The 25,157-nt window shown below is 41.4% G+C and overlaps 1 protein-coding gene across 1 annotated transcript in view; it reads right to left on the bottom strand.

Moving 5' to 3' along the window:
- HTR2A (5-hydroxytryptamine receptor 2A) overlaps nt 1-24,955 on the bottom strand; it is a 59,297-nt gene extending 34,342 nt beyond the window's left edge. The window contains exons 1-2 of the mRNA XM_082859646.1: nt 24,257-24,955; nt 20,912-21,112 (exon numbers count right to left, since the gene is read on the bottom strand). Coding sequence (XP_082715772.1) covers nt 20,912-21,112; nt 24,257-24,668 — 613 coding nt within the window. The 5' untranslated portion in view covers nt 24,669-24,955. The remainder of the gene's footprint in view (nt 1-20,911; nt 21,113-24,256) is intronic.
- Nucleotides 24,956-25,157: the final 202 nt, after the last annotated feature.

Here is a 25,157-nt window from a genome sequence, read left to right as displayed (position 1 = left end):
GGTATTGAGATTTAACGTTTGTACAAGGTCTTTGAGGGTGAAGGCATGGCTAAGAACAAAACTATTCAGAAGATGATGTATTTGGAGGAATTGACCATATGACCAAAAGCAAACTCCTACTCAAGGAATTACAAACTAACACTTCCCTAAAATATCATCATTGGATTTTTTTTCCCCTTAATTTAGGGAACTGCACCTTTAAAGATGTATAACTATTATACCTAGTTCTTTGAGAGAGACTACTCACAGGGGGTATACCTTAAATTCCCTATATTTGACTGAGTTTCTATTTTATCCTTTATACAGAATTTACATCATTTATCTTCAGGCACTTCCCCAAGGAAGTCTAGGGTGGCTATTCATCCTTCAAATATCCAAAAGGGCTTATAAAGGAATCTACATTCCCTAACAACTGGAAGATTGCCATTTGTAAAGATGGAAAAATTATTCTCAGCTTTTAACATTGTCACATAGAAATGTCAATACTTTAAAATAATTATAGGAAAAACATTTTTTGCAAGTCTACTTTTTTATTCTCAGATAACTTGTTGGATTATAATACTTGAGGTGATAAAGTCACTTTAAGGAATTGGAAGGGAGTAAAATGGGAAACTAGATCGAAAGAACAGCGATGACACCAAAAGCACAAGCAACAGAAGAAGAAATTAGACTTCATCAAATTAAACTTTTGTGCATCAAAGAACACTATCAAAGTAAAATGACAATCCATAGAATGGGGGAAAATGTTTGCAAATTGTATCTGACAAAGGTTGAATATCCAGGATATATAAAGAATTCCTAAAACTCAAACATTCTAATTAAAATGGACAAAGGACTTGAATAGATATTTCTTCAAAGAAGCTATGCAAAGGTCAATAAGCATATGAAATAACACTAATCATTAGGGAAATGCAAATCAAAGCCACAGTGAGATAGCACTTTACACCTAGGATGCCTATAACCAACAATAACAAGCTTTGGCGATGATGTAGAGAAATTGGAATGCTTGTACATTACTGGTGGGAATGGAAAAATGCACAGTTACTGTGGAAAATAGTTGGGCAGTTCCTCAAAAACTAAACATAAAATTACCATATGACCCAGCAACTACATTCCTCAGTAGATTCCCAAAATTGAAAATGGGACTCACAGATCCTTGTATGCCAATGTTCATTACAGCATCATTCACAATAGCTGAAGGATGGAAACAATCCAACTGTCCAACAGAAAATGTACATGCAATGGACTATTCAGCTATAAAAAGGAATAAAGTTCTGATAACGTGCTATAATATAGATGAACCTTGAAAACATGACAAGTGAAATAAACCAGACAAAAAAAGGACAAAGTTTCACTCACATGAAATACCTAGAATGGATAAATTCATATCCAAAGTAGATTGGAGGTTACCAGGGGCTGGGGAAGGAGGGAATGGGGAATAATTGCTTAATGGTCAGAGTTTCTGTTTGGGGTGATAAGTCTAGAAATAGATAATGGTAATGGTTGCATAAGATTATGAATATAATACTGCTAAATTGTATACTGAAAATGGCATATTTGTTATTTAACCATAATTTGTTTAAATGTACATACCTTTCATTTGTGACTTAAATAATTCAGCTTCTAAATTGGTCAAGGGAGTTTTAAAACTGAAAAAGTAAAATTGGGACCAAAGTAAATATATCTGAGGTAATTATAGGTAAGTGAAACTAAAAGGACAAATAGACTACTGTAGGGGTAGAATCAGATCAAATTATATGCCAAACTACTGTTTTGAATACACTACTTTATTAGTCAAAACTAGTTGGGAAATTAGTTGGGAATTGGGAAAATGGCTAATAGACTATATCAACATGAGGGAATAACTTGTAGCTATTAAAATCATAATTATGAAGCCCATATGGAAAAATAAAAGCACATTAATACAACATTATATGATGTATCAGAATATAGAATAGCATATAGAATACCTTTGCTACAATACATTTTATGTGGGAGTCAAAACAAAAAGTTCTAGGAAAAAAATATTTCTAATGCTGTTGCTTTAATTTTTTCAAAAAAGGAAAAGTGAAACATATTGGTGGGCTCAGTACTTTCTCTCTAGTAATTACCTATTGTGCAAAGTAATGCTGGTGTTTTGAACTAGATTCCCTTTATCCTGGAGGTGTATCAATTATATTCAATTTTAGTCGGAAGACATGTCTAAATTGGGCTACAATTAACGACAGCAGAGTTAAATCAGTGGTTTAAAGGTGTTATAAGTTAAACTCCAAGTAAGTGTTGCTTGGGATCTCATGAAATATTCTCATTTAATGCCAAGACTTCAGGGTTCCTTTTATATAACTCTAGGACTATAGAGTTAGGAAATTGGTAGTCCAAACTCATTTTACAAGTGAGGAAACATATACACAGCCTGTATTCTGAAGAAAGCCGGATAGTAGCCCAGGTTGCCTGGGTCTTCATACTCTGCTCATATCCAGTGCTGTACGTGCATGACAATGCATTATAGCCAGAGCAGCTTAGTGCTGGAAGATTCATCTTCAAAATGTTGTTAGCGTATTGCTGTTAATACTAAATTAACCAAACCCGTCATCCCTTCTCTCCTCCTTCAACTTTTAGGATATTTTACATTGTGAGAATTATTTCAGCTTATCAGTAATTAGGCTTTTCTGCATGCTAGAAGCTTAATGCAGAAAAAGCTTTCTAAAGAAATATAAATGCAACCTGATTCATATTTCATATCTTGTGAAAAATCTGTTAAAAGCCCATAAACTAAACAGGTCCATTTTTGATCTGAAAAACAAAAAAGGAAATCAATCGCAAAACCCTGTCTTTTATCTCTTGAAGCTGGATTAAAAGAGAACCCCTTCTGGTCCATCAGTCCCCTCCTGGCCTGATTCAGGCTGCTGAGCCACTGATCGGGTTGCTAAATAATCAATTGTCTGCTCTGCATTCAACCATTACGGAAAAAGAAAAACAAGCACATCATCCTGAAAATAGACTTTTTAGCGTTATTCTCTCGATAGGGTCTGTGATTTATTGACCCAAACCAACTCTATTTCAAAATATCAATAATTACAAAGTGTTAGCAGACTCTCCAGGTAGGCAAATGGATGGGAGTTGGAGATAACACCACCTGTCTTGGTCAGGCCAGTAAGAGGTTTCGGTGCCTTTCTCTGTATCTTGGTACCCAACTTGCTCTAAGCGTAGTCCTGAAGGTCGAATAGAATCCCTCTGTACCAGAACAAAAGCCTGTTTGTTCAACGGCTTGCTGACCATCTTAGGTATTGAGACCTAACAGTAGAAAATATTATAGAGCTGGAAGGATTATCAAAATGTGATTTAATTCTAGACAAATCCCACATAAGTCTTATGATTTCAAAAGACCTCCAGGGAAATCACTTCAGTCGTATCTTTTATTTCTTCCTCTTCAATTCAGGTCATGTTCATGATGTGCAATGATAGCTTTAAAATATCATGGTGCTCTTTGAAATGTGAGAAGGTACCTTGTTACCTTGACCAGTTTGGAATGAAAACCGTTCTTAAATTTAGATTTTAAATCAAAGATAAAAGATTATAAAGAATCGAGCCCAATGCACCTGGTTGAGGAAATCAGGATTGGCTCATTAATGGTCAGTTTTGCCAGCGTTTATCAAGTGCCTACTGTGCTAGTGATGAGTGAATCAAAGACAATAAGACATGACTCCTCCCTGCACCTGAGGTTAAAAACCCAGTAAGCTCTACTGCACGGGTTGACAGCTCTGTGCAACACTATCATTGGTTCGTTGCAAACAAGGGTACGTGCAATGTACTTATCTGAAATTTTAGAAAGTGCATATGTGAGGCAATCTCTGAGAACAGACATTAAAAAGTCCATCCCAATTCTCAACTGATAGTTCAGACAGTGCTGCTTGGTGCACACCAATTCTTGGGCTTCCCTTTGGTTTCTCCCGAATCAGATTATCTGGGAGTGGGCCCTAAGAATACGCACTTTCCTGTGATTCTAACACACTTCCATTGTTTCCTTAGAGAAAAGTCATCCTTCACAGCAAGTTTCTCATCCAAGGGTGAAACGGTCTTCAGTGATGGGTCATTGTTTTTGTGTCTTTCACATTGTTTCAGAACCTGGTCTGAGAGTGGTTATGAGGGATGCTTAGAGAACTAGTTCACTGTTTATCTTTGAGTCTCACTCAGTTTTCTCTAACACTTATAAACGGTTTAGCCAAATGTGAAGAAAACACAGGCAGGTGAGCAAGTGCTGGCTAAGACCATTCACTGAGGAAAGGGTGGCTGGTGGAGACCTCGTTCTGAAGGCCACACCTGGTATCCCAAAGTTCTCCACTCCTCCGAGGACATTCCCTAGTAACACTGCTCCTGTAATGGCTTTCACTTTTATGATATACATAAACAGTCAAAAATGAAACCCTCATTAATGTAATGAAACTATTTCTTAATAAGGCTCTCTGATGCTGAGTTTAAAGCACTGTTATTGAAAAGACAAAACCATGAGTTAGCTTTGCTTGAAGTTAGAAAGTGACATTTTCATGGTATGTGTCTCGCATTCTTAGCTTCTATGACAAGCCTTGCCAAACCTGTTTCTATGGAAACAGACATTAAATCTGTGAAAATACTAGAGGAGCTACAATCGAGATGTTCTTGTAAATTTTTATTTGCTGTCCTTTGCCAGGTGACGCCCCCAGATGCAAAATGGGCGCAGGTGGACATTCTAAAGATGACTTGCTATCAGGGAAAAATTACAAGGGCTTCTAGGAAACCGTTTCTCCTCCTCCCTTTATTTTCCTATCCTCTTCTTATTTCTTCCCTCCTTTTTTTGTTCATTCATTCCTTTTATTTATTCAATCAACAAGCATAATTGAGCGCCTATATGTGGTTAAATCTAGACATTTTTCCCATCTTATATGGGTCAGATAGATGTCTTTAGGAGACAAAACCAACCGGGATACTGTCTTCAAGTATATCTGGGGAGCATGTCAGTTAAACACACTGATAGAAGGGCAGGGTTGTTGTCTCTGCATCCCAACCGTCCAAAGCATGATGGCTCAGTGCACATCCAAGAATGCTGATGCCTGAATAGAATGGTTGGAGCCACAGCAGAACGCTGACAGGCTCTTGTATGGGAAGGCGTTGGCGAGTTGGGGTAGCTGAGAAACATAAAAGGCATCTCTCCTTTCCCTTTAAGTAGAGAAACCACAGGTACGCGGTTTGTGGTACATCATGGACATCTACCAGGGGTTCAGAAGCCAGGGCCTAAAGCAGAAATAGACACAATAACCAGTGTGCCGAAGACAGACAATAAATGGAGATCAGCTTTCTTCCAGACAGGCTTGAATATCTTTCATGGGATGAAACAAAGAGTTGAATAAGCAACAGCCCTTACCCAATAGGTGGGTTAATTGCTGTATTAGAGGAAAAAAGAGAACCCCTGAGTAGACAGACTTTTGGTTTCTATATCAACTGGGTGTGGTTTCCAAAGTTCCTATATCAAATGGAAAAACTGGGTGGTTTCTTTGAATAAAACACACAGTGGGCGTTAGCTTGGTTATGTTTTAACCATCTGAGTACAGCCTGTAAACAAGGTCACCCATATAAACCTTTACAATGGTTCATCTGGGAGTTAAAAAGGAATAGGAATATGAAAAAAATCCATCCTATGGAATATAGAGAAATGTAACTAATTTTGGAAATGTTTTAAAAATCTAAGATAATGGCAAGCATTGATAACTTATCATAAAGGTTCTCATGGGCATATTCTAATAGGAATTGAGCAAAAGTTTCTATCCACCGCCACACCCCACCATAGCCAACAGTCCTAACTCCTGAAATCAGGCTTTAATTTAAAAAATAAGAAATAAGAGGCTAGATTAGAAACTAAATTTAGGAAGACGTTTTAAAGTACCAGCATACTTCATACTTCCGGACTCTGTGGCCAAAACTGAAGGCTGTTACCCCTCACTAAGCAAGAGAGCAGAATACAGGGCAAGACCAGAAGGGTACCACCTTCTAGAATTAAAATCAAGAAGGATCACAATAAAATGGATGAAACTCTTCATCTGCAGAATTCTTCCTAGAAGCAACTCTGTAGAAGAAAGTTTTGAAAATGTTTCTGATAAAAACATAACTTCCTGTTTATCTGAGACTCCAAGGTGCCTCTCTTAGCACCTGTAGCATGACTAATGCAAGCAATCTTAGAGCCATAACGTTTATATATAATGGACTATTTTGATGACTGAGATGAAATACTGAAAGAGTCCGAGAGCTAAGAAATCTTCAGCATTCTTATTTAAAGACAAATATCCCTAGAGCGGAAAAGGGCATCCAACTCATCAGTTAGTTAGATGAATTTAGACATCCTTTAAAGGATATTTTGGTATCTCGATCCTTTGTTTATCAAGCTATATCATGGCTTTTGCCTGCATTATTCTCTTTCTGGAGAGTCCTGTCTCATTCTCCATTTTCCCAACTTTTTCCCCTTTTTCAAAGCTCAACTCAAATGTCTGTTTTCATACAACCTTCTCTCATCCCCAATTCTGCTGAGTTCTTTTCATTTTTATTATAATGGCAAATTCTGGTTTCTGTTATAGATCTTCCTCCATTAGACTGTAAAGCCCTTTGCTGTGTACTCACATTTTGATTCACATTTTAACAAAGCTCAAATGTATGCATCAAACCCTTTGCTACATGCTTGTATATTTGTTCGGTTCTCACTGTGTCCCTCACGTGCTTGTACTGCCTCTGGCCCATTACGGATCCTCCCTTACTTCACGTTGCTATTTTGTACGGCCATCTGAAAGGATTGCCCTGCCAGGAAGGAGACTCCCAGACTGGTGTATGGGTCCAGGAAAATGGGTATATATTACCTATGTATTAAACAAGTCAGCTTATTGGAATTTGACTCTTGTAAGTCAACTTCCCAGAGTGTGATTATTCCTGGGCAAAGCAGGGGAAAAATCTGAACTTGCAAAGTTGATGTCTGGACTGTAGAATGTGGAGACCCCACTGATGTCCAGCTGCAACAGTGAGGTTCTTCCTGGGAGACCCATGAGGCCTCTAAGAGACACATTACCTGCCTTCTCATAATGAGTTAAAAAAAAGCAGCCAATGGAAAACTACCCTGAGATGCTATGTAGATTCTGACTTGAGAGAACTGGGCTTAGGAGTGGGACGATTGTCCTACACTTTGCAAATAGGTCTTAAAATCTCAAACTCAAACTCACCATCTGGTGGGGAAAAAATTCCACATCTTTCTTACAGGCCCTACTGATTAGGCATTTACAATAACCACAACATGATTGGTATTAAGTAGAAACATAAAAGTAGTTAGATTATGGGGAAAGCAATCTAAAAATAGGTTTTTGAAACCAAGTGCACGAGGAAATAAGTTTCTTAAAGATGCTTTCAGCCTCTGACTCTAGAAATTAATTTTTGGATAGGCATTATCTATTATATAACTTGGGCTTAAGAGGAAGTATATATTTTTTTGTTTTCTCTGGGAACTCATCTGGTGAGGGAATAAACAGATGATTATAATATGTGAAAAGATAATACATGTAGAGGTTGTGGAAGACTCCAAGCAGGGCAAGTACCTAATCCTTGGAGAAAAGGGAGAAGTCAAGAAGGCTTCCTGAGCCTGGCAGCTTCCACTCCTTGGAACACAGTCACCATGCTGTGAGGGGCCCAAGGCTCCTTGGAGGAGAGGAGAACGGAGACACTCAGTGTCTGTCCCCAGCTCAGCTCCCAGCCGACAGCTGGCGTCAACCAACAGCCATGTGAGTTCTCCATGGCAGATGTCCAGTTCAGGTTGTCCACTAGAGGCCCAGCCAACAGCACATGGAGCAGAAAAGCACCCAGTGGAGGCCAAGTCAACCCACAGAGCTGGAAAGATAATAAAATGTTGGGTGTTTCCAAATAAAAAAAAAAAAACCAAGAAGGCTTCCTGGAGGAGGTGGTGCCAAAAGAATAGTAGACATTAGCCAAGCAAGGAGATGAGAAGGCATTTGAAGCAGAAGATGCAAAAATTAAGGTGAAATGACGTGGGAATTAGGGGCAGTGTACTGTAACTGGAGAAGAAAATGTGAGGCAAAGTATGGTGAGAGATGAAATGGAAGAGTGGACAGGGACCATACTTACAGGGCCTTGTGTCTCTCACTGAAGAATCTATAATCCATTGGCAGCAAGGGCATTCAAGGGTTTCCAACAAGAGAGTGATTTAGTTAAACCTTTATTTCATATGGTGACTTTGGTGACAATGTGGAGACTGATGGCAAAAACAAAAAAAAAACCGGAAAACCCCAAACCCTGTGGACAGGGAAATGTGTGCAGTGACACAGGACAGATGATGGGGCTGAATGAAAGGAGAGAAGGCTGATGTATGCAACAACTAGCAAGTGACACCCAAAAAACCAAAGGACTAGTCAATTGCTTAGATGTGGAGGAAAGCAAGGGGAGGACTTTTGGGTATCGAGTGACTGAGCAGATATTAATGCCGTGTTCTAAGATGGGGATTTTAGGAGGAGGAATGGCAGACGATGAGCACAGCTTTTGATCTGGTAAGACTGGGGTTCCTGTGGGCCTTCTGGCTAGAAGCACATAGTTGGATGCAGGAGTCTGAAGCCCTGGGGAGCACTGTGGGCTGAAATACAGATTTGTTAGTCCGTCAGTGTTCTGCTAATAGCTGAATCCATGGAAATGGAAAGGACCCAGCAAAAGCAAGGAGGAGAAAAAATGAGAAGGTAGAGAATGGATCTCTAGGGAACACTACCATATAAGGGATAAGAGAAAAAGGAGCTTACAAAAGCAACTGATCAGAGAGGGAGGAGAAGGTGATGAGGAAGGAGACAGTTTCAAAGAGGAGACGTCAATACACACAAATAAATGCATAAAAGAATAGTAGATAAGGTATATGTATAAATAAAATTTGGATCAAGGTAGTATCCAAGCAGTGTCCATGTGTCTCTACTCCCTCCTAAAATTCCATTTAATGATTAGAAAAGATAAAGCACATTGATCAGAATAAATTATAACCCATGAAAATGTCATCTCGTTAGTATTTCACAAATGATGGAGGAATCTCTGGAAGACAGCAGATGGGACCTGGTTTAGAGAGAAGTAGAAGTTGAAGAAAGGGCCAAAACAAAAGAACAAACTGCCCCAGAGGTCAGCAGGGTCTGGAGGGCATAGCTTGACATGCAAGCCCAGAGTCGAAGGACATACCAGTAGAAGGGGACTGAGGGGGCTTTGCTTGGCAAGACTCCCTCCTCTCCTGCTATGCTCCACATTGAACGGTCACAGAGAAGTTCAAGGTCAGCATAGTACCTGTGGGTGCTGGTCTGGAGACACAGGGAGCGATGAAGGGCCAGTTCACTTCTATTTCCTGTAGTGGGAGCCGTTTGACTTTCTCCCTTTGAGGATGTATTCATGTATTACTTGAGTACATTATTAAAATAGAAACAATCTTTTGGATTTAATTGGGAATCAGGAAGGTTTTGGTGACCTTGAACAGTAAAAAGGAGGAAGGTCAAAGCTGGATGGTGCTTGGAGGTACAAACGAGAGGGGACAAAATGGAGCAAATGAGTAGAATCTTCAGAGGGAAGTAAAATAAATCAGGGAGGGAGATGGAGAGGAGTCAGGAAAGATTCTTCTGGGACGGATAGGAGGTAGAGACAAAGTACGGAAGAACCTGCGTCTTCTTGGGATACCCATTTGGAAATTGAGAACTGAAAGTGGAATTGGCACGTGGGAGTAGAAACAGAAAACGAATTGTGCCTGACGGCCCCTTCTTAGGGCAAAAGGGAGTAAGCTTGTCTGCTTAGAGAATGGCACCTCGGGTTGCTAAGAAGACTTGAATAGGAAAAAAAGACTTGGAAAAAAATCCACTAAGGACAAAGCAAAAGGATTGATAGCAATGAGAGTCGAGGCAAGGTTGGAAACCACAGATAGGTGGTGTCCGATTCACAGCATGTGACTTTTTCTCCAGGAGCGCTTGGTTACCGAGCACAGCAACAGTCAAGTCTGGTTGTGCAGGGTTGGCGTTTTGTTAGGCCACTGAAAGAACAGGTACCAGGGCACAAAGGGTGCGGGTGATAACAAATGGATCAGATTATCTGCTATCGCTCAGGACTTAGTGAAGATTCCTACCTGCGGCCCAAAAAGGATGGATAGATTTGGAGCAAGTGTATGCCTCTATAGCCTGTGAGTCCCTGACACGGTCCAAGGGCAGGAGGGGGCCATATGTGGATGGTAGTCCTCTGCTTTAAGTGGCCAGAAGCAACAGGAGTCCCAGTCCTTTGCTTCCTCCTCTAACTTCTCCTTGGGAGAATGATGAGCTAAAAGCCAAGAGACTCAGTCTATGACGAAGGTCAAATTAACAAAGGATAAAGCGGTTCTTTTTCATTGGGTCACTTCTTTCTTTTGCCCACCAGTTTCCCGTGGCCGTGGAGAGTGTATGCTACTAAGTGCTGTTTTATTCAGCACGTAGTCCCATGGCTATGGCTAGAGTCTGCCGTGCAGAGAGGAGTCAGCTGTCACTCTGGAAGGCTCTGAGCTGCCCAGGCCAGTAAGTCTCCTCTTACCCACGGGATGGTGTCCTGAAGGACAAGCAAGGACACATCCTCCAAGAGCACAGTCTTTTTTGTGAGGTTATGTGCTTAAGTATGAGTAGAGGTGGTCTGGTGGGGGAGGTGTCCCTAAATTCCCTGCACCCATGTACAGAAAGGGACAGGACCGCTGCACTCAGGGTTTAAGAGAAGGAGATGGGCTGAGTGGCGACCCTGCAGAGGCTTTGCTTCAGGGCAGTGACAGTGACAGCTGGCTCGTTGGCAGCTCTCTGGTGCTGAAGCACCCTAGGGAAGGCCAGCAGCCCCCTCTCACCATGGCTGTGAGCATCCCTGCTCCTGGACACCAACCTGCTCACCTGCAGGCTGCGGCAGTGCCCAGAGCTCCTTCCTGGACCTCTGATGCGCTAATGCATTGTGGCAGGGACAAAAAAGATGGGGAAAAAGGGGAGGCGATTTTACTTCACCCAGGAGAGAAATTAGAAGATAGAGAAACTGAGGGAAAGGCGACTTAGACTAATTCTTCACAAGTTTCCTTTTGTATCTCGGTAGATGCTCACCTACAATGGGAACTCTAAGCAGTGGGAGAGAGAACAGGTAACCCAAGTCCTTTCCTGTCCTGGTTGCATGAGTATCTGAAACCCAGTTCCTAGGCTGACTCCTGGCAGTAAGGGACTCGGGCCTAAACCTGCAAGGTCCTAGAGGAGAGACTCCAAAGTGGGCTCCTCAGATATATTTGTTTCTGACAGTGGAGTTAGGGATGTCCCCCACTCTAAAGGGCAACAGAACACCATCTGGTTTTGAGCCCATTTTATTCAGCTAATTTATTTTGTGTTTTTCCAAGCCATTTTTTTCCCCCAGAAGATATGGTATGATAGGAATACTCAACATACATATTTCAATATTATTCCTTTTGGACCTAAACATGCATTCAAAAATTTTTAAACCTAAGTGCTAAAACTTACGTTTTATTTGGTTATATACTTTCACTTTATTCCATATAGAATTTGAGGTTGCTTACAAACCACAAAAAATAAACAAGACCAAAAATAGTACACAGGTATGCCAGGAAAAAGGTCTAGAAAGTTGACTTAAAAAGTTACACGCAGCTCTAATAAAATTTTCTTTTCTGGGACTAGATAGAAGCTCATTCCTAAAAAAACTCAAAGAAGCAAATGAAAATGGTCAGGAAAAGTCTGAAAGAAAGCAATGAAGGAATACTAGATTTAAGAGATAATAAAAGCCATATTACATATCCTCAATTAAAAATATACTGCAAGTGAATGAGCAGACTGATCAATAAAGTCCAGAAATAAACCTAAATACATACATGAGAACTGAGTGTACTAAAGGTGACATATCAAATCAGTGGGGGAAATAAGTGATGTAATGAGTAGCTGTGTAGAAATAAGATTGAACCACAGGTTAAATCCTGAATGGGTCAAAGACTTAAATGTATAAAACCATAAAAATAATGGAAGAAAATATGGAAGAATTCCTCTTATAACTTTGCAGTGGGAAAGGCAATTTTAGTCGTGATTCAAAACTCAGAAGCCGTTAAGGAGAAAAGAACATTTACAGATAAAATTACATAAAAGTCCATGTGGGGGAAAAGAAAACCACTATAAACAATGGCAAGTGACAACACACTGGGAATACACAAATCGTGAAAATACAGACAAAAAGTTAATTCTTCTATTTCATGTTAGGAAAAGTCCAAGAACCTCACAGAAAGGAGTTCAAATGATGTTGTCAGCTCTTAACATTTATGAGACAAATGCTGTATTTATTTAATCATTAAAGCAACCTCACCAATATATGTACTGTTATCATTTATTCATCAGGAACTGAAGGTGCAGAGAGGTTAAGTAACTTGCCCAAGGTTACACAGCTTATGGGGACAGAGCCAGATATTTGGCTCCAGGCTTTTGCTTATAACCACCAAATTCTACCGCAAAAACTAAGCAGCCAGCCATAGAAAACATAATATACATTTGCTCACAAACATGAAAAGATCCTCAGAATACTATATGATCAGATAAATACAATTTAAAACTATAGTGACATATATCATTTTCACTCTCCCTCAAACCTGCCTTATTCAGCCGCACTGTCTAGGAAGGTAGGTTTTTTGACCTGCCTGAAGGCATGAGGTTGGACCCAGTGTTCTAAGCATTTAGTTTAGGGTTCTATGTGTGGTGTCCCAGTTTGTGAAGGCAAAGGACAAAATAAATGGACACAGCTTGTCTCTCCTATTATAAAAGTAATAGTGCATAAAATATAAAGTCATGCTTAGCCTTGAGGAAAAAAATCTTATTTACACTCATGATACTTCAAAATTACTCTGAGCTGCAAATATATTTCTGCAATGAAATGAGCACAAGAAAAAATGGTGTCTTTGCTTGCTTGTCAGGATATGACAATGTGAAAATAGTCATTTTCACATTTTCTATCTAATATGTACTTTAACCTGCTAAGGATGGTCAAGGAATAAGTAGCATTGCTTTCTCTTCTCACATGGCATTAGCAAGGCAATCATCATGAGGAAAAGGTTTGCTCATTTTATATGTTGTAGTTGAAGTCATGGTTTCCCCTGATCAAGGGAACTGGGTTTATGAAGGCGAAATGAAATCCAGAGAACCTCAGGATCATTCTTAATCTAATGCTTCAATCTTTACTCTTATCACTTCTTTACTCAGAGAAGCTCACAGGTAGAAAACTCAATTGATTTGTAATTATGTTCATTTTCCTCAGAGTTAGATAGAAGCCTTGGCGAAAATAAGATGACCAAGCCGGTTGCAGTAAGGAGGGGAAAGAAGAGGCTAATTTCAGAAATACTCAGTGCAAGAAAACTTGAGTAATCTATGATGTGGTCACCAAGGTTGCCATCTGTTAGATCCTCGCAAACTTTGAGGGTCAGCCACCTCCTCCATAGAGCCCTCCCTCCCATGATGCAGGTGTAACTGTTTCATTCTTGATCATCTAAAGCACTTTCATCATCATCATACTTGTGGCAAAACTCTACAGAAATATATAAGGGAAAATATAACAATCCTATCATTCTAATTTTACCTTTTTTATGTTGTATACATTTCTTTTAAATTTTTATTGGAGTGTAGTTGATTTACAATGTTGTGTTAGCTTCAGGTGTATGGTAGGTCCTTATTAGTTATCTATTTTATACGTAGTAGTGTGTATATGTCAATCCCAATTTATCCCTCCCCATCCCGTACCCCCTGGTAACCATAAGTTTATTTTCTACATTTGTAACACTGTTTCTGTTTTGTAGATAAGTTCACTGGTACCCTTTTTTAGATTCCACATGTAAGCGATATCATATGGTATCATGTCTTTCTCTGTCTGACTTACTTCACTCAGTATGACCATCTCTAGGTCTATCCATGTTGCTGTAAATGGCATTATTTTGTTCTTATGGCTAATTTTACCTTCTTGACAAGTGTGAAATCTTTCAGTAGTTTCTCAGTGTTAATATATAAATGTATCCATATATCATTACTATTTATCTTACCCGAATGGGCCCAGACCGTGCATACCACACTGCAACTTATTTTATTTTTTTGCACTTAACATTCCTCCGGTGGAATATCAAATAACCCCAACTCGATATTTTTAAGAGCTGCAAAATATTCCATAATTTAGGCAAAAATAATACATTCAGCCATGACCTAGCCTTTCCACTTTTCTGCTATTTCCCCAAATTCCCATAGATTCTTAAGTGTACTTTTGTGTTTCTGTAGAACAGATTCTCTCAAGTGGGATTGGCAGGTCAAATTTTAATATTGAATAACTCTTGCTAGATTGTCCAAGAACAAACAATTCAAATTCACCCAAACAGAATCTGAGTACATAGGGCACCATATCCAAAACTGCAGTGGGTGTTTTCACTCATTTTAATGTTGCCAATCAGATGGGTGATAGTACTGCATTGTTGTCTTAAATTACATTTCCATGACTGTAAAAAGGCCGAGCGTTTCTCATGAACTTTGTCCATTTAACTTTCTGTGAATTGCCTGTTCATATAGTTTGCTTATTTCCCTGTTGGGTTGCTTGTCTTTTCATTTTTTATCAAAATGTGGGTGCTCTTTGTATGCTAAGGGTAGCAACCCTTGGTCTGTTATTCACAGACATTGAAATTTTTCTTTCAACTTTGTTTATATTGATTTTAGCCACATAAAATGTACTATTTCTAGTGTAGTCAGCTATGTCTATATCGATCTTTATGGTTTCTGCATTTTTTGACTTGAAGATCTATTGTGCCACTAGGTTACTTTAAAATTATAGAAGAACCTATGAATTGGGACTCGGGGCGAATGAGGAAATAGAACGATTTAGTGGGGTTATTTATTTTGTATATAATAATAGAAATATCAGTGTAATGATTATTTGGGATGGGACTATAATCACGAAGGAGTGGAAAAGCCAAGTAGAAATTCAAACTAACGGGATGGGGCGAGGGAAATGAAGAAAACATTGTGTAAGTCAGCAAACATGAAATGGGGAAGAAAATGAACTCTTACAAAGAAAGATACATGATGAATGTAAAATGGGAGGAATAAAACCAATTATGTCAATGGTCACAGTAAATGGAGACAGGCTGACTTTCAATAGCAAAAAGGCAGAGACTGTCAGATTTTATTTTAAAAAATCCATCTGTAAGTTACTTGTGAAAATATGTTTATTAAACAAAAGAACAAAGCTATTAAAAATGAAGAGGTGAGAAAAGATAGCCTGGAAAGATGCAAACGAGGAGGAGGTATGGAATATTAGTGTCAAATAAAGCAAAATTCAAGGCCCCAAACTGTGTCTCAGCGGGGATTGGGAGATCGAAAACTGGTGTTAGGGCTGTCTGAGCAGTCAGGATTTCAGGGGTTAGGATTCTGGAGTGAAGGGAAGAGGAAAACAGTAAGGTAATAGTATGAGCCTCCTTTCCCTTTAAGGCGCTTACCAACTTGTTAGAAGAACAGTTGGAGAGGTTGAGTAGAGACATATACACACTACTCTAGAGAAGGGAAGTCTACTCAATTCTCTAATGACCTATATGGGTAAAGAATCTAAAAAGGAGAGGATATGGATAACTGACTGACTTTTTAATTAATTTATTTTTGCCTGTGTTGTGTCTTTGCTGTGTGCGGGCTTTCTCTAGTTGTGGCGAGCGGGGGCTACTGTTCGTTACTGTGCGTGGGCTTCTCATTGTGGTGGCTTCTCTTGTGGAGCACGGGCTCTAGGTGTGTGGGCTTCAGTAATTGTGGTACACGGGCTCAGTAGTTGTGGCTTGTGGGCTGTAGAGCGCAGGCTCAGTAGGTGTGGTGCGCGGGCTTATTTGCTCCGCGGCATGCGGGATCTTCCCGGACCCAGGGCTCGAACCGGTGTCCTCTGCACTGGCAGGCGGATTCTTAACCACTGTGTCACCAGGGAAGCCCCTGATTCACTTTGCTGTATAGCAGAAACTAACATGACATTGTAAATCAACTGTACTCCCAATTAAAAAATTTTCAGAAAGAGTTAGCAGCCTTATAGGGCTGAGGAGACAGAAACTGCAGTTGAGGGCTCTTCAAAATGGAGAACACCTTGGTCCTCCATCTGAGCTCATGGAGGAATATATCCCAGGTGTAAGGGCAAACTGAAAACAGACCAGTGGTTACAAAAACTCAGCCTAAACCTAGCTTAATCCCTGATTGGATTTAGGGGACCTATTCTAACTGCCTGCTAAAGTTAAAGGACCCCTGTCTGAAGAATGAGAACATCAGTGGAGTATCCACATTTTTCTCCCCCATTGTCAGTGTTTAATAAAATTACCAGGCTTACCAGCTGACAGAACCAAGCAGAAAAAGACCCCAGAAAATAGAAATTCCCAGGTTACTCAGATACCCAGATACCTGTGATTAGTATTTAAGAAAATAGATGAAAACATGGAGAGTTACTCCAGAGAACCAGAATCTTTAAAAAGAATCAAGTGGCAATTCTAAAACTAAACATGCAGTACCAAATTAAAAATAAAGTATATAGGTTTAAATAGCAAATTAGAAATAGCTGGTGAGAGGATTAGTAACCCAGGAGAAGAAAAGTCAGTAAAATTATCCAGACTCAAGTAAGAATTGAAAAAAGGTGAAAAATGTAGAAAAGCATTTAAGAGTCATAAACATGGGTAAAAGTTCTACCATACAAGAAATTGGAGTCTAAGAAGTGGGTGGGGGAAGGGAGAATGGGGCAGAAGCAATATTTGAAAAGATAACGGTCAAGAGTTCTCCCCAACTGACAAAAGGCATTGAGCTACAAACTTAAGAATCAGTACAAACACCATGTAGGTTAAGACCAGGACTAACCCACATCTAGGCACATTATAGTAAAATTGCTAAGATACAAAGAAAAAATCCCAAAGCAGCAGAGAGTGGTAAGAGATGGTAGTTTCTCAGGCAGTGGTCCCCAAACTTTTTGGCACCAGGGACCAGTTTCGTGGAAGACAATTCTTCCACGGACGGGGGGATGGTTCAGGCGGTAATGAGAGCGACAGGGAGCAGCAGATGAAGCTTCGCTCGCTCGCTGCCCGCTGCTCACTTCCTGCTGTGTAGCTCGGTTCCTCACAGGCTGCAGACAGGTACTTGTCTATGGCCCGGGTGTTGGGGACCCCTCTGTTCTAAGGAACAATAAGTCTGACAGCAGAGTTCTCACAAAGAAGCAATATAAGCTAGAACTTTAGAATGTTACCCATAAATTGCTGAAAAAAGATAACTGCCAAATTTGAATTCTATACTGAACAAAAATATGCTTAAAATGAAAACAAAATAAAAATGTTATAAAAGTTTCTTTTAAAAAAATAACTATTGAGTTAAATATTCTAAGGTTTTTGCATCAGTTAAGAAGAGATAAGGGGCTTCCCTGGTGGCACAGTGGTTAAGAATCCCCCTGCCAATTCAGGGGACACAGGTTCGAGCCCTGGTCCGGGAAGATCCCACATGCTGGGGAGCAACTAAGCCCGTGTGCCACAACTACTGAGCCTGTGCTCTAGAGCCCGCGTGCCACAACTACTGAAGCCCGCACACCTAGAGCCCATGGTCCGCAACAAGAGAAACCACTGCAATGAGAAGCCCACGTACCTCAATGAAGAGTAACCCCCGCTCGCTGCAACTAAAGAAAGCCTGCGTACAGCAGTGAGGACCCAACACAGCCATAAACAAACAAACAAACGTGATACAAGTAATTTGTATTAGCCTCCTTTAGGTCAAAAATGAATGCTGTAATCACTAAAAGGATTTAAAAGAATGGGATAACTTAACAAGCTTATAAAGGGGAATAATGAATTAACACTTCTTGATTAGTCTAAAAGAAGGCAAGAATGGAGAAAATCTGGAATATAAAATAAATGGGAAATAAAAAGAAAATTGTAAGAGGGTAAATTTAAGCCCAATATATCTGGGTTACATTAAATGTAAATGAACTAAATATTCCAATTAAAAGACGGATTGGGGACTTCCCTGGTGGTGTAGTGGTTAAGAATCCGCCTGCCAGTGCAGGGGACACGGGTTTGAGCCCTGGTCCAGGAAGATGCCACATGCCGTGGAGCAACTAAGCCCATGTGCCACAACTACTGAACCTGGGCTCTAGAGCCTGTGAGCCACAACTACTGAAGCTCTCGTGCCTAGAGTCCGTGCTCCGCACAAGAGAAGCCACTGTAATGCGAAGCCCATGCACCACAATGAAGAGCAGCCCCTACTCGCCACAACTAGAAAAAGCCTGCACACAGCAACAAAGACCCAACAAAGCCAAAAATAAATGTATTTAAAAAAATGGCAATCTTCAAAAGTTTAAACGGAAAAAGACAGATTGACTAGATAAAAACAAAACAACTTTATATGCTTCTTACAATGTACTTAATATTAAGTCAGAAAGGAGTTTGACGGTATATAGGATGGAATAGGATATATCCAGAAAATGACAACGTAAAAAAACTGGCATAGCTATACTAATATCAGATGAAGCAGAGTTTAAAACAAATAGCATTACACTTAATAAAGATAAAAGAATCAACACAAAAGATAACTTAAACTTTGTTTTGGGTCATTAGCTGCATACAATGTAGAAAATGTAAATGAAAAATTTTGAAGAGGGTTGTGATATAATTAAAGACACCATTTGAAAAGTCACCAGGACGAGAAAGATTTGAACTAAATTCTATGTAACCTTTAAAGTACATTCCTACTAAATATTTCAAGACCTTAGGGGAAAATCAGAACCCTCCCAAATTTAATAAGGCTACAGAAAGAAACCTTATAAGAATAATAAACCAACTAACAAAGTCATAGAAATCCAATTTCATTCATGAATACATTCCAGGCATGAAAGGGCAGTTTAATATTAAAATCTACAAAGAAAATGAGATACATCAGGAAATTGAAGGGGAAAAACTGATATCAATAGATACCGAAAAGGCTCTAATAATTGGTAGAAGAAAACATGTTAGACCATATACAAAAATTCTACCCTAAGGATTTAAATGTACAACAACAAAAAAACAACAATGGACATAGAAACACTAGAAAAACAATTCGGGAGGCTATCTATGCTAAGCCCGTTCACTAGAACAGACATTATTATCTTAACCTTCACCAACTCCTCAGACACACATCTCACACACATTACAGCCTACGTAACTTCAGCGTTTCTTATCTGCCTTCCCCGACCACATGGTCAGAGATCTCTGAATGCATACCTTAGTATATTCAGTGCCAAGCACATAGTAGTTATGCAGTAAAAGTTTGGCCAAATGGATCATGACCCCTGACCATCACCCCACAACTATTCATTCCAGCCTGCCTGCTTCCTGGGGTGACGGCTGGAAGGAGAGGAAGCAGACTGTCTTACCGGGCAGCAGGAAGGGTGTCAGGCTTTCAGATAGGTTTGACCCAGGGTGGTTTCTGGTTATGAGCTGTGTCATCCTGTGCAACTTATTTCTCTGCAGCTTATTTTCCATAAGGTGCTTTGAGCATGACTGCGTCTCTGGTCGTTGCTCAGAAACAGCCCTTACCACCACCGCTCTCATTAAGCTTGACTAAGGGAGGGAGAGGGGTGGCATGCGGCTGAGGGTAAAAGATTGGGTGACGCTCCCAGCGTCTGTCTCACCAATGGGACAGTGTCCAGGGGTAAAGCTACGTAAATTTGACAATAGCCTGGCTCGCTTCATTCACGTTATTCTTGCCCCTCTAATTGCATTTCCCTCAGCAACTGTCTGTCTCATTCCTCAACCCTGGCTGCACCTCAGTCACCAGGCCCTGCTATGGACCAATGAAATCAGAACTCTCCCCAGGGCTTTTATGTGCAGCTGGGATGGAGGACCACTAGTCCTTCATTCTCTTGATCCTAGTAGGATGAGTCTAAGATTGTACAGGCCCAGAAACTCCAAGCGTATTTTGGGAGCGACCTCTGTTTCCCAGGAAGGAACTTATTAAGTTCAGCAGTGCAAGCAGGGTTTGGAGTCCTTGATGTCAAGCCGGCCACCAAATCCGTTTCTCATGTTACTAGATACTGGCACCCATGTGGCCGTAAGCAGGCACATCGTTCCCACTTGGCAACTTTAAAACAAATCCCAGGGAATTTTTGGTTATGAACCAAGCCTGCTTAGGGGACAGGTGCAATTGACTTAGCTGCCTGGGAGCTGTTCCTTTAGCTTCCCCTACCTGGGCTTTCCTGTTAGGTGTGTGAGAGGAGATCAATACTGGCAACAGGTGAAGGTGTGTAATCAACCCGAGTGAAGTGGGTTGAAATCCTCTGGCATGTTTTATCATAAGAGGAGGAGGAGGAAGTTTACAGTAAGTGCTGGGTACTTCTGCCACCATCCTCTGTCCTCACTTTCTTTCTCCCTCTGACTTACGGCACCTGGTACCTTCTCTATCCCCCAGAAGCTGTGTATTCTCCAGTACAGGGCTCTGTATTCTTATACTGACCACAAGTCCAGTGATTATAAACACTGAGGTCTCTGGGAAACTCAAGATCTGGGAATTTAGAAACTAGAATTGAGTGAATTTGCAAGTGTGAGATGGGGAATGTGTTTGGAGGTGGCCATGGCACAGTTATTCTCACGTTTGGCTCTATCGGTGTATATGTTTTTACCTGTGCAGAAAAATACAAATTGATGTTGCCAGCCAGTGACATGAACAGATTTTTCTTTCCTAAAGCAAATCTAATAATTACTATAACACGTCTTGCAACAAGCAAAACAGCACATTCAGGATGTCAGGGTTCAGTGCAACAAAACAGGACAGGTCTACTTAGAAGGCATGACCTGTCATTGCAAATGAGATTCCAAAATACCGTTCCTACTTACCTACTGATATAGTCCAAACAGCAATTATTTTCAGAAATGCCTTAGTTCTGGAGTTGAATCGGCTGTGATGGATGGGGTTCTGGATGGCAACATAGCGATCCAGGGAGATGGCACAGAGGTGCATGATGGAGGCCGTGGAGAAGAGCACGTCCAGGTAAATCCAGACAGCACAGAGCTTGCTAGGCAGAGGCCACCGGTACCCTAAGATGCAGAAGGTAAGCATCAGTTAGCGACCTTGACCGTCTCTGGTGTGTGGAATTTACCCTGCTTGAACAGTTTCCATCCTGGGAAAAGGCACAGGTAACAGCAAAGGGCAACCCAAGATATTAACATTTTCAATATTTCAAAACAGCCTGATGGTAACTGTACTTAACTACAATAAGATTGCAGTGGGTGAATACAAGGTTTGAAAACTTCTTGCGGCTGGAATCATGCTGGTGTGTTGTAAACTCAGGGTGTGTCTCCCTGGGGTGTCTCTCGTTCGGTCTCCTCTGCCTAACAAAATCTACCTCCTTTTTTTTTTTTTTTTTTTTTTTTTTTTGGTGGCGCACGGGCTTAGTTGCTCCACGGCATGTGGGATTTTCCCGGACCAGGGCTCGAACCCGTGTCCCCTGCATTGGCAGGCGGATTCCTAACCACTGCGCCACCAGGGAAGGCCCTCCTTTTTGTTTTTGATGACTTAGGTCAGGAGCTATGAGGTACCATGGGTTCCTCTACTGAAGCACCTCTTGCAGTGTGCTGTCATTATTTATTCACATATCTTTCACAGATTGTGGGTTCCCTGAGGTTAGGCCGTCTCTCAGCCATTATTACAACTGCTCAGTCTTGCACAGTGATGGCATCTAGTGGTCTCTCAGAAGTGCTACTGGTGTGAATGAAGAAATGATTAAAAAGCCAGATTGGGAATTTCTTTGTGAAAACGAAAAATTATTACCTAATAATACTTTGGGGGTTAAACTCAAACTTGGGGGGTGTGGGGTGAAAATGAAGACAGTGGTAAAGAAAAGCATAGTATTCTTGTCCTGAGAACTGTTTCAGGGCAGTGGTGCTCAAACTTTAACAAGCCTCCGAATCTCTGAGGTGGCTTCTTACAATGGGACTGCTGGACCCCATCTCCAGGGGTTCTGATTCTGAAAGTGTGCAGTGACGCAGGGGGATTTGCATTTCTAACAATTTCCCATCTGGTACTGATGCTGCCGGTCCAGGGACCACACTTGGGTAACTTCTGCCTAGGGCAGTGGTTCTCACCCAGGGCTGCACATTAGAATCAGCTGGACAGCTTTTCTGTAGGTCCTGATGCCCAGCAGGGGGGGGGGTGGAGGGCGCCCCCCAACATTAAAGTGATTTAAAGCTACCCAGAGGATTCCCCTGTGAGACGCACTGCAGGAAGTCACCTGCTGCACTAGGAAGGCAGGGTATGCCTTATGGACACAGTCTCCTGTTTCTGTTTGTTTTAGAGGGAGATCAAATGGTTATATAAACCTTAATTAGTTTTGATGACAATATAAGCAATGGTGTTAAATCTGTGCACATGTGAGAAGGAAAATTATGAAGACCACCTTTCTTTCACGGCATTCTAGATCCACAGAGCTGAACGAACTCTCTAGTCACAAACACACTCTCTACCAAAATGCCACCACCGATATTTAGAAAAGTAAAGGGTGCAGGATACAGGTTGGACTTGGTGCCTTTCACACCATTTGCAGAGAGCTTGAGCTAAAAGGAGAGAACTTTTCTTAGCAGTGCCTGGGGGGAAGCCATGCTTTGCCTGGTCGGAACTGATGTTGACCCTGGGAGGAGTTTTCTCTGCAAGGAGGCAGCCGCGGGCCGTAGTTTGGGTTTCCGTGGTGGGGATAAGGAGGGGGCATTTCCTCAGCCACCCAGCGGTGTCCGGAGGACCAGTTCAGGGACAGGACCAGTTCAGGGACAGTTCAGATGCCTGCCCAGGCATCTCTGGGCAGGAACCAGCTGTGCGCAGAGCGGTGGCCGCCAGGGGGCGCCGTTGCACCCCGAGCCGGAGGCTCCGGGTAGATGTCGGCTTTCTAACCCGGCTGGCCTTTGCTCGTCCCCACGGGCAACTCGGGGGTCCACCTGCCGCTCGGAGGTCCCTCCGCCCACCCCCCACGGGCTTTTGGTTCCCGGACAGGCCCTCTGAGAGTCATCTCCCACTCCTGGAGTTTGCCTTCAACGCAGCGGGGTTTTAGGAAGCGGGAACCTCTCCAGGATGTCTGGGAAATGACAGGCGAATTTAATCGAATCATCCTGGTGTGACATTGTGAGTGGCCACGCGGAGGCTGGCCTTGCAAACAGCACTATCGACCTTGTGTAAACCGGCGCTCCTGCGCTCCATTGCTCGCCTCCTTCCTCCTCCATATTCCTTGGGGCTGGGTTGATTTTTTTTTTTCGTAAGACTTGGCCAGAACATCCCTTCTAAAAGACAGCGCTCATAACTTGTTTCTAGCCCTGCGTGACTGCCAGTGTGCCTGTGTCAGCAGTCTGAAGATTCTCTGCCCCCTTTTAAAGAGAGAAATCCAGCTGTATTACTCATACTTTGTAAAGAATATCACATTCTGCTTCCCGCTGAAGCCATCCCAGTGTCTGCCTACTTGCTGAGAGGTCTGACTCTTTCAGACTCTGTTGAGAGAAAAGCAAGATTAATCTCTTCCCATGTGTTTCCCACCCTCCTCCAAACCGGACCGGAGGAGTTCATGCCTCTGCATGTTTAAAGAGTTGAGGTTCTAATTCAAAGGCACGCTTCCAAATTAGCTTCTCTGGGCAGGGAACAGTTTAAAACTGGTATAATTCATTTATTCTAATGGAGACTCCATATTTTAACAGTAAACCCACTGCACCACGAATATTCTCTCTGCAAATGTTCCAAGGTAATTGGGAAAGTTGTACCCCTTCATTAGAAGTGCTGAAAACAGTGCGACAAACATAAAACTGTCCTGTCTTGAGGGCTGTGATATTTGGTTGAGAATATAAAGGAGCGAAAACCAAGTGGATTCAGAGCGACAGATGCCATTGCTTCATGACTGTGTTGGGACCTTTATAATTCTACATAAAATGTACATGTTTTTCAGCACAACACCTTATCTCCCTGCATAAAATATACATGTTTCAAAGCACAAAACTCTCCAGTGATCACACATGACAGGTTGTCTGATTTCTTAAAATGTGAGGTCTCATTTTAAAAGTAAAAGTTAAGCAGTATAACATGGTAGACCCTCCTGTATAAACAAAGCCCTGCTCTTAGTTTGTCCCGTGAGCCCTGACTCATCTGCTAATAACATGCACATGCTTTGTTACCAGTGTGGGTACAGCTGGGAAACCAACGCCACTCACCATAAAGGATGGTTAATGTGGACACGGGCATGACAAGGAAACCCAGCAGCATATCAGCTATGGCAAGTGACATCAGGAAATAGTTGGTGGCATTCTGCAGCTTTTTCTCTAGGGACACTGCCATGATGACGAGTATGTTTCCAGCAATGGTTAGAATAATCACTACAGTTGTCAACAAAGCAGACCAGTTCTTTTCCTGGAGATGAAGTAAGGAGAAGCAGGGTGGTGACAGGCAGCCCTCACAGGAAAGGTTGGTTCGATTTTCTGAGTCCACTGTCCAGTTAAACGCATCCGAAGTGTTAGCTTCTCCGGAGTTAAAGTCGTTGTTGTAGAGCCTTGTGTCGTCATTTAATCGCATTAAGGAGTTTGTAGTTGAGCTCAGAGAAGTGTTTTCTTCACAGAGAATATCCATGTCTAAGCTGGAACTTGTAGCAGATGAAGTACCGAAAAACCGAGTTACAGGCTCTGCTCACCATTCAGCTTTACGTCCCCATGCTCTGTCACAGGCTGGCGTACGTGCTGGGCTTCTTTGGTTGGCTTTTTTTCTCCCATTATTACAATAGTAGTTAAAGAACTGCGGTGGCTTCCTTATATTTCCTTCCTTCACAATTTCAGTAGAATCCTTTGTCTGGTTTGATTTTTTTCTCCAAGGCAAGGGCAAAAAAGCAGAATGAACTTTTAACATAGAGGTTGCTGAGTTTTTAGCGATCAGGGAGAAAAAATGTGATCCCGGCCAAAAAAAAAAAAGTTTTGTAACTACCGGGAATCTCTCTTAGCTCTGTCTCATTCGGTTGGTTATGCTGATAATACTAGTTGAGCCACGGCAGCGTTAAAACAGCAAGCAATCCAAAACAGTGGGGCTGGAGGTACTCTACGCTGACAGTCAATTAAAAATACAGCC

Source organism: Leucopleurus acutus, assembly GCF_964270905.1.
Source record: "Leucopleurus acutus genome assembly, chromosome: 18".
Taxonomy (NCBI): domain Eukaryota; kingdom Metazoa; phylum Chordata; class Mammalia; order Artiodactyla; family Delphinidae; genus Leucopleurus; species Leucopleurus acutus.
This window is presented reverse-complemented; position numbering and strand designations above follow the sequence as displayed.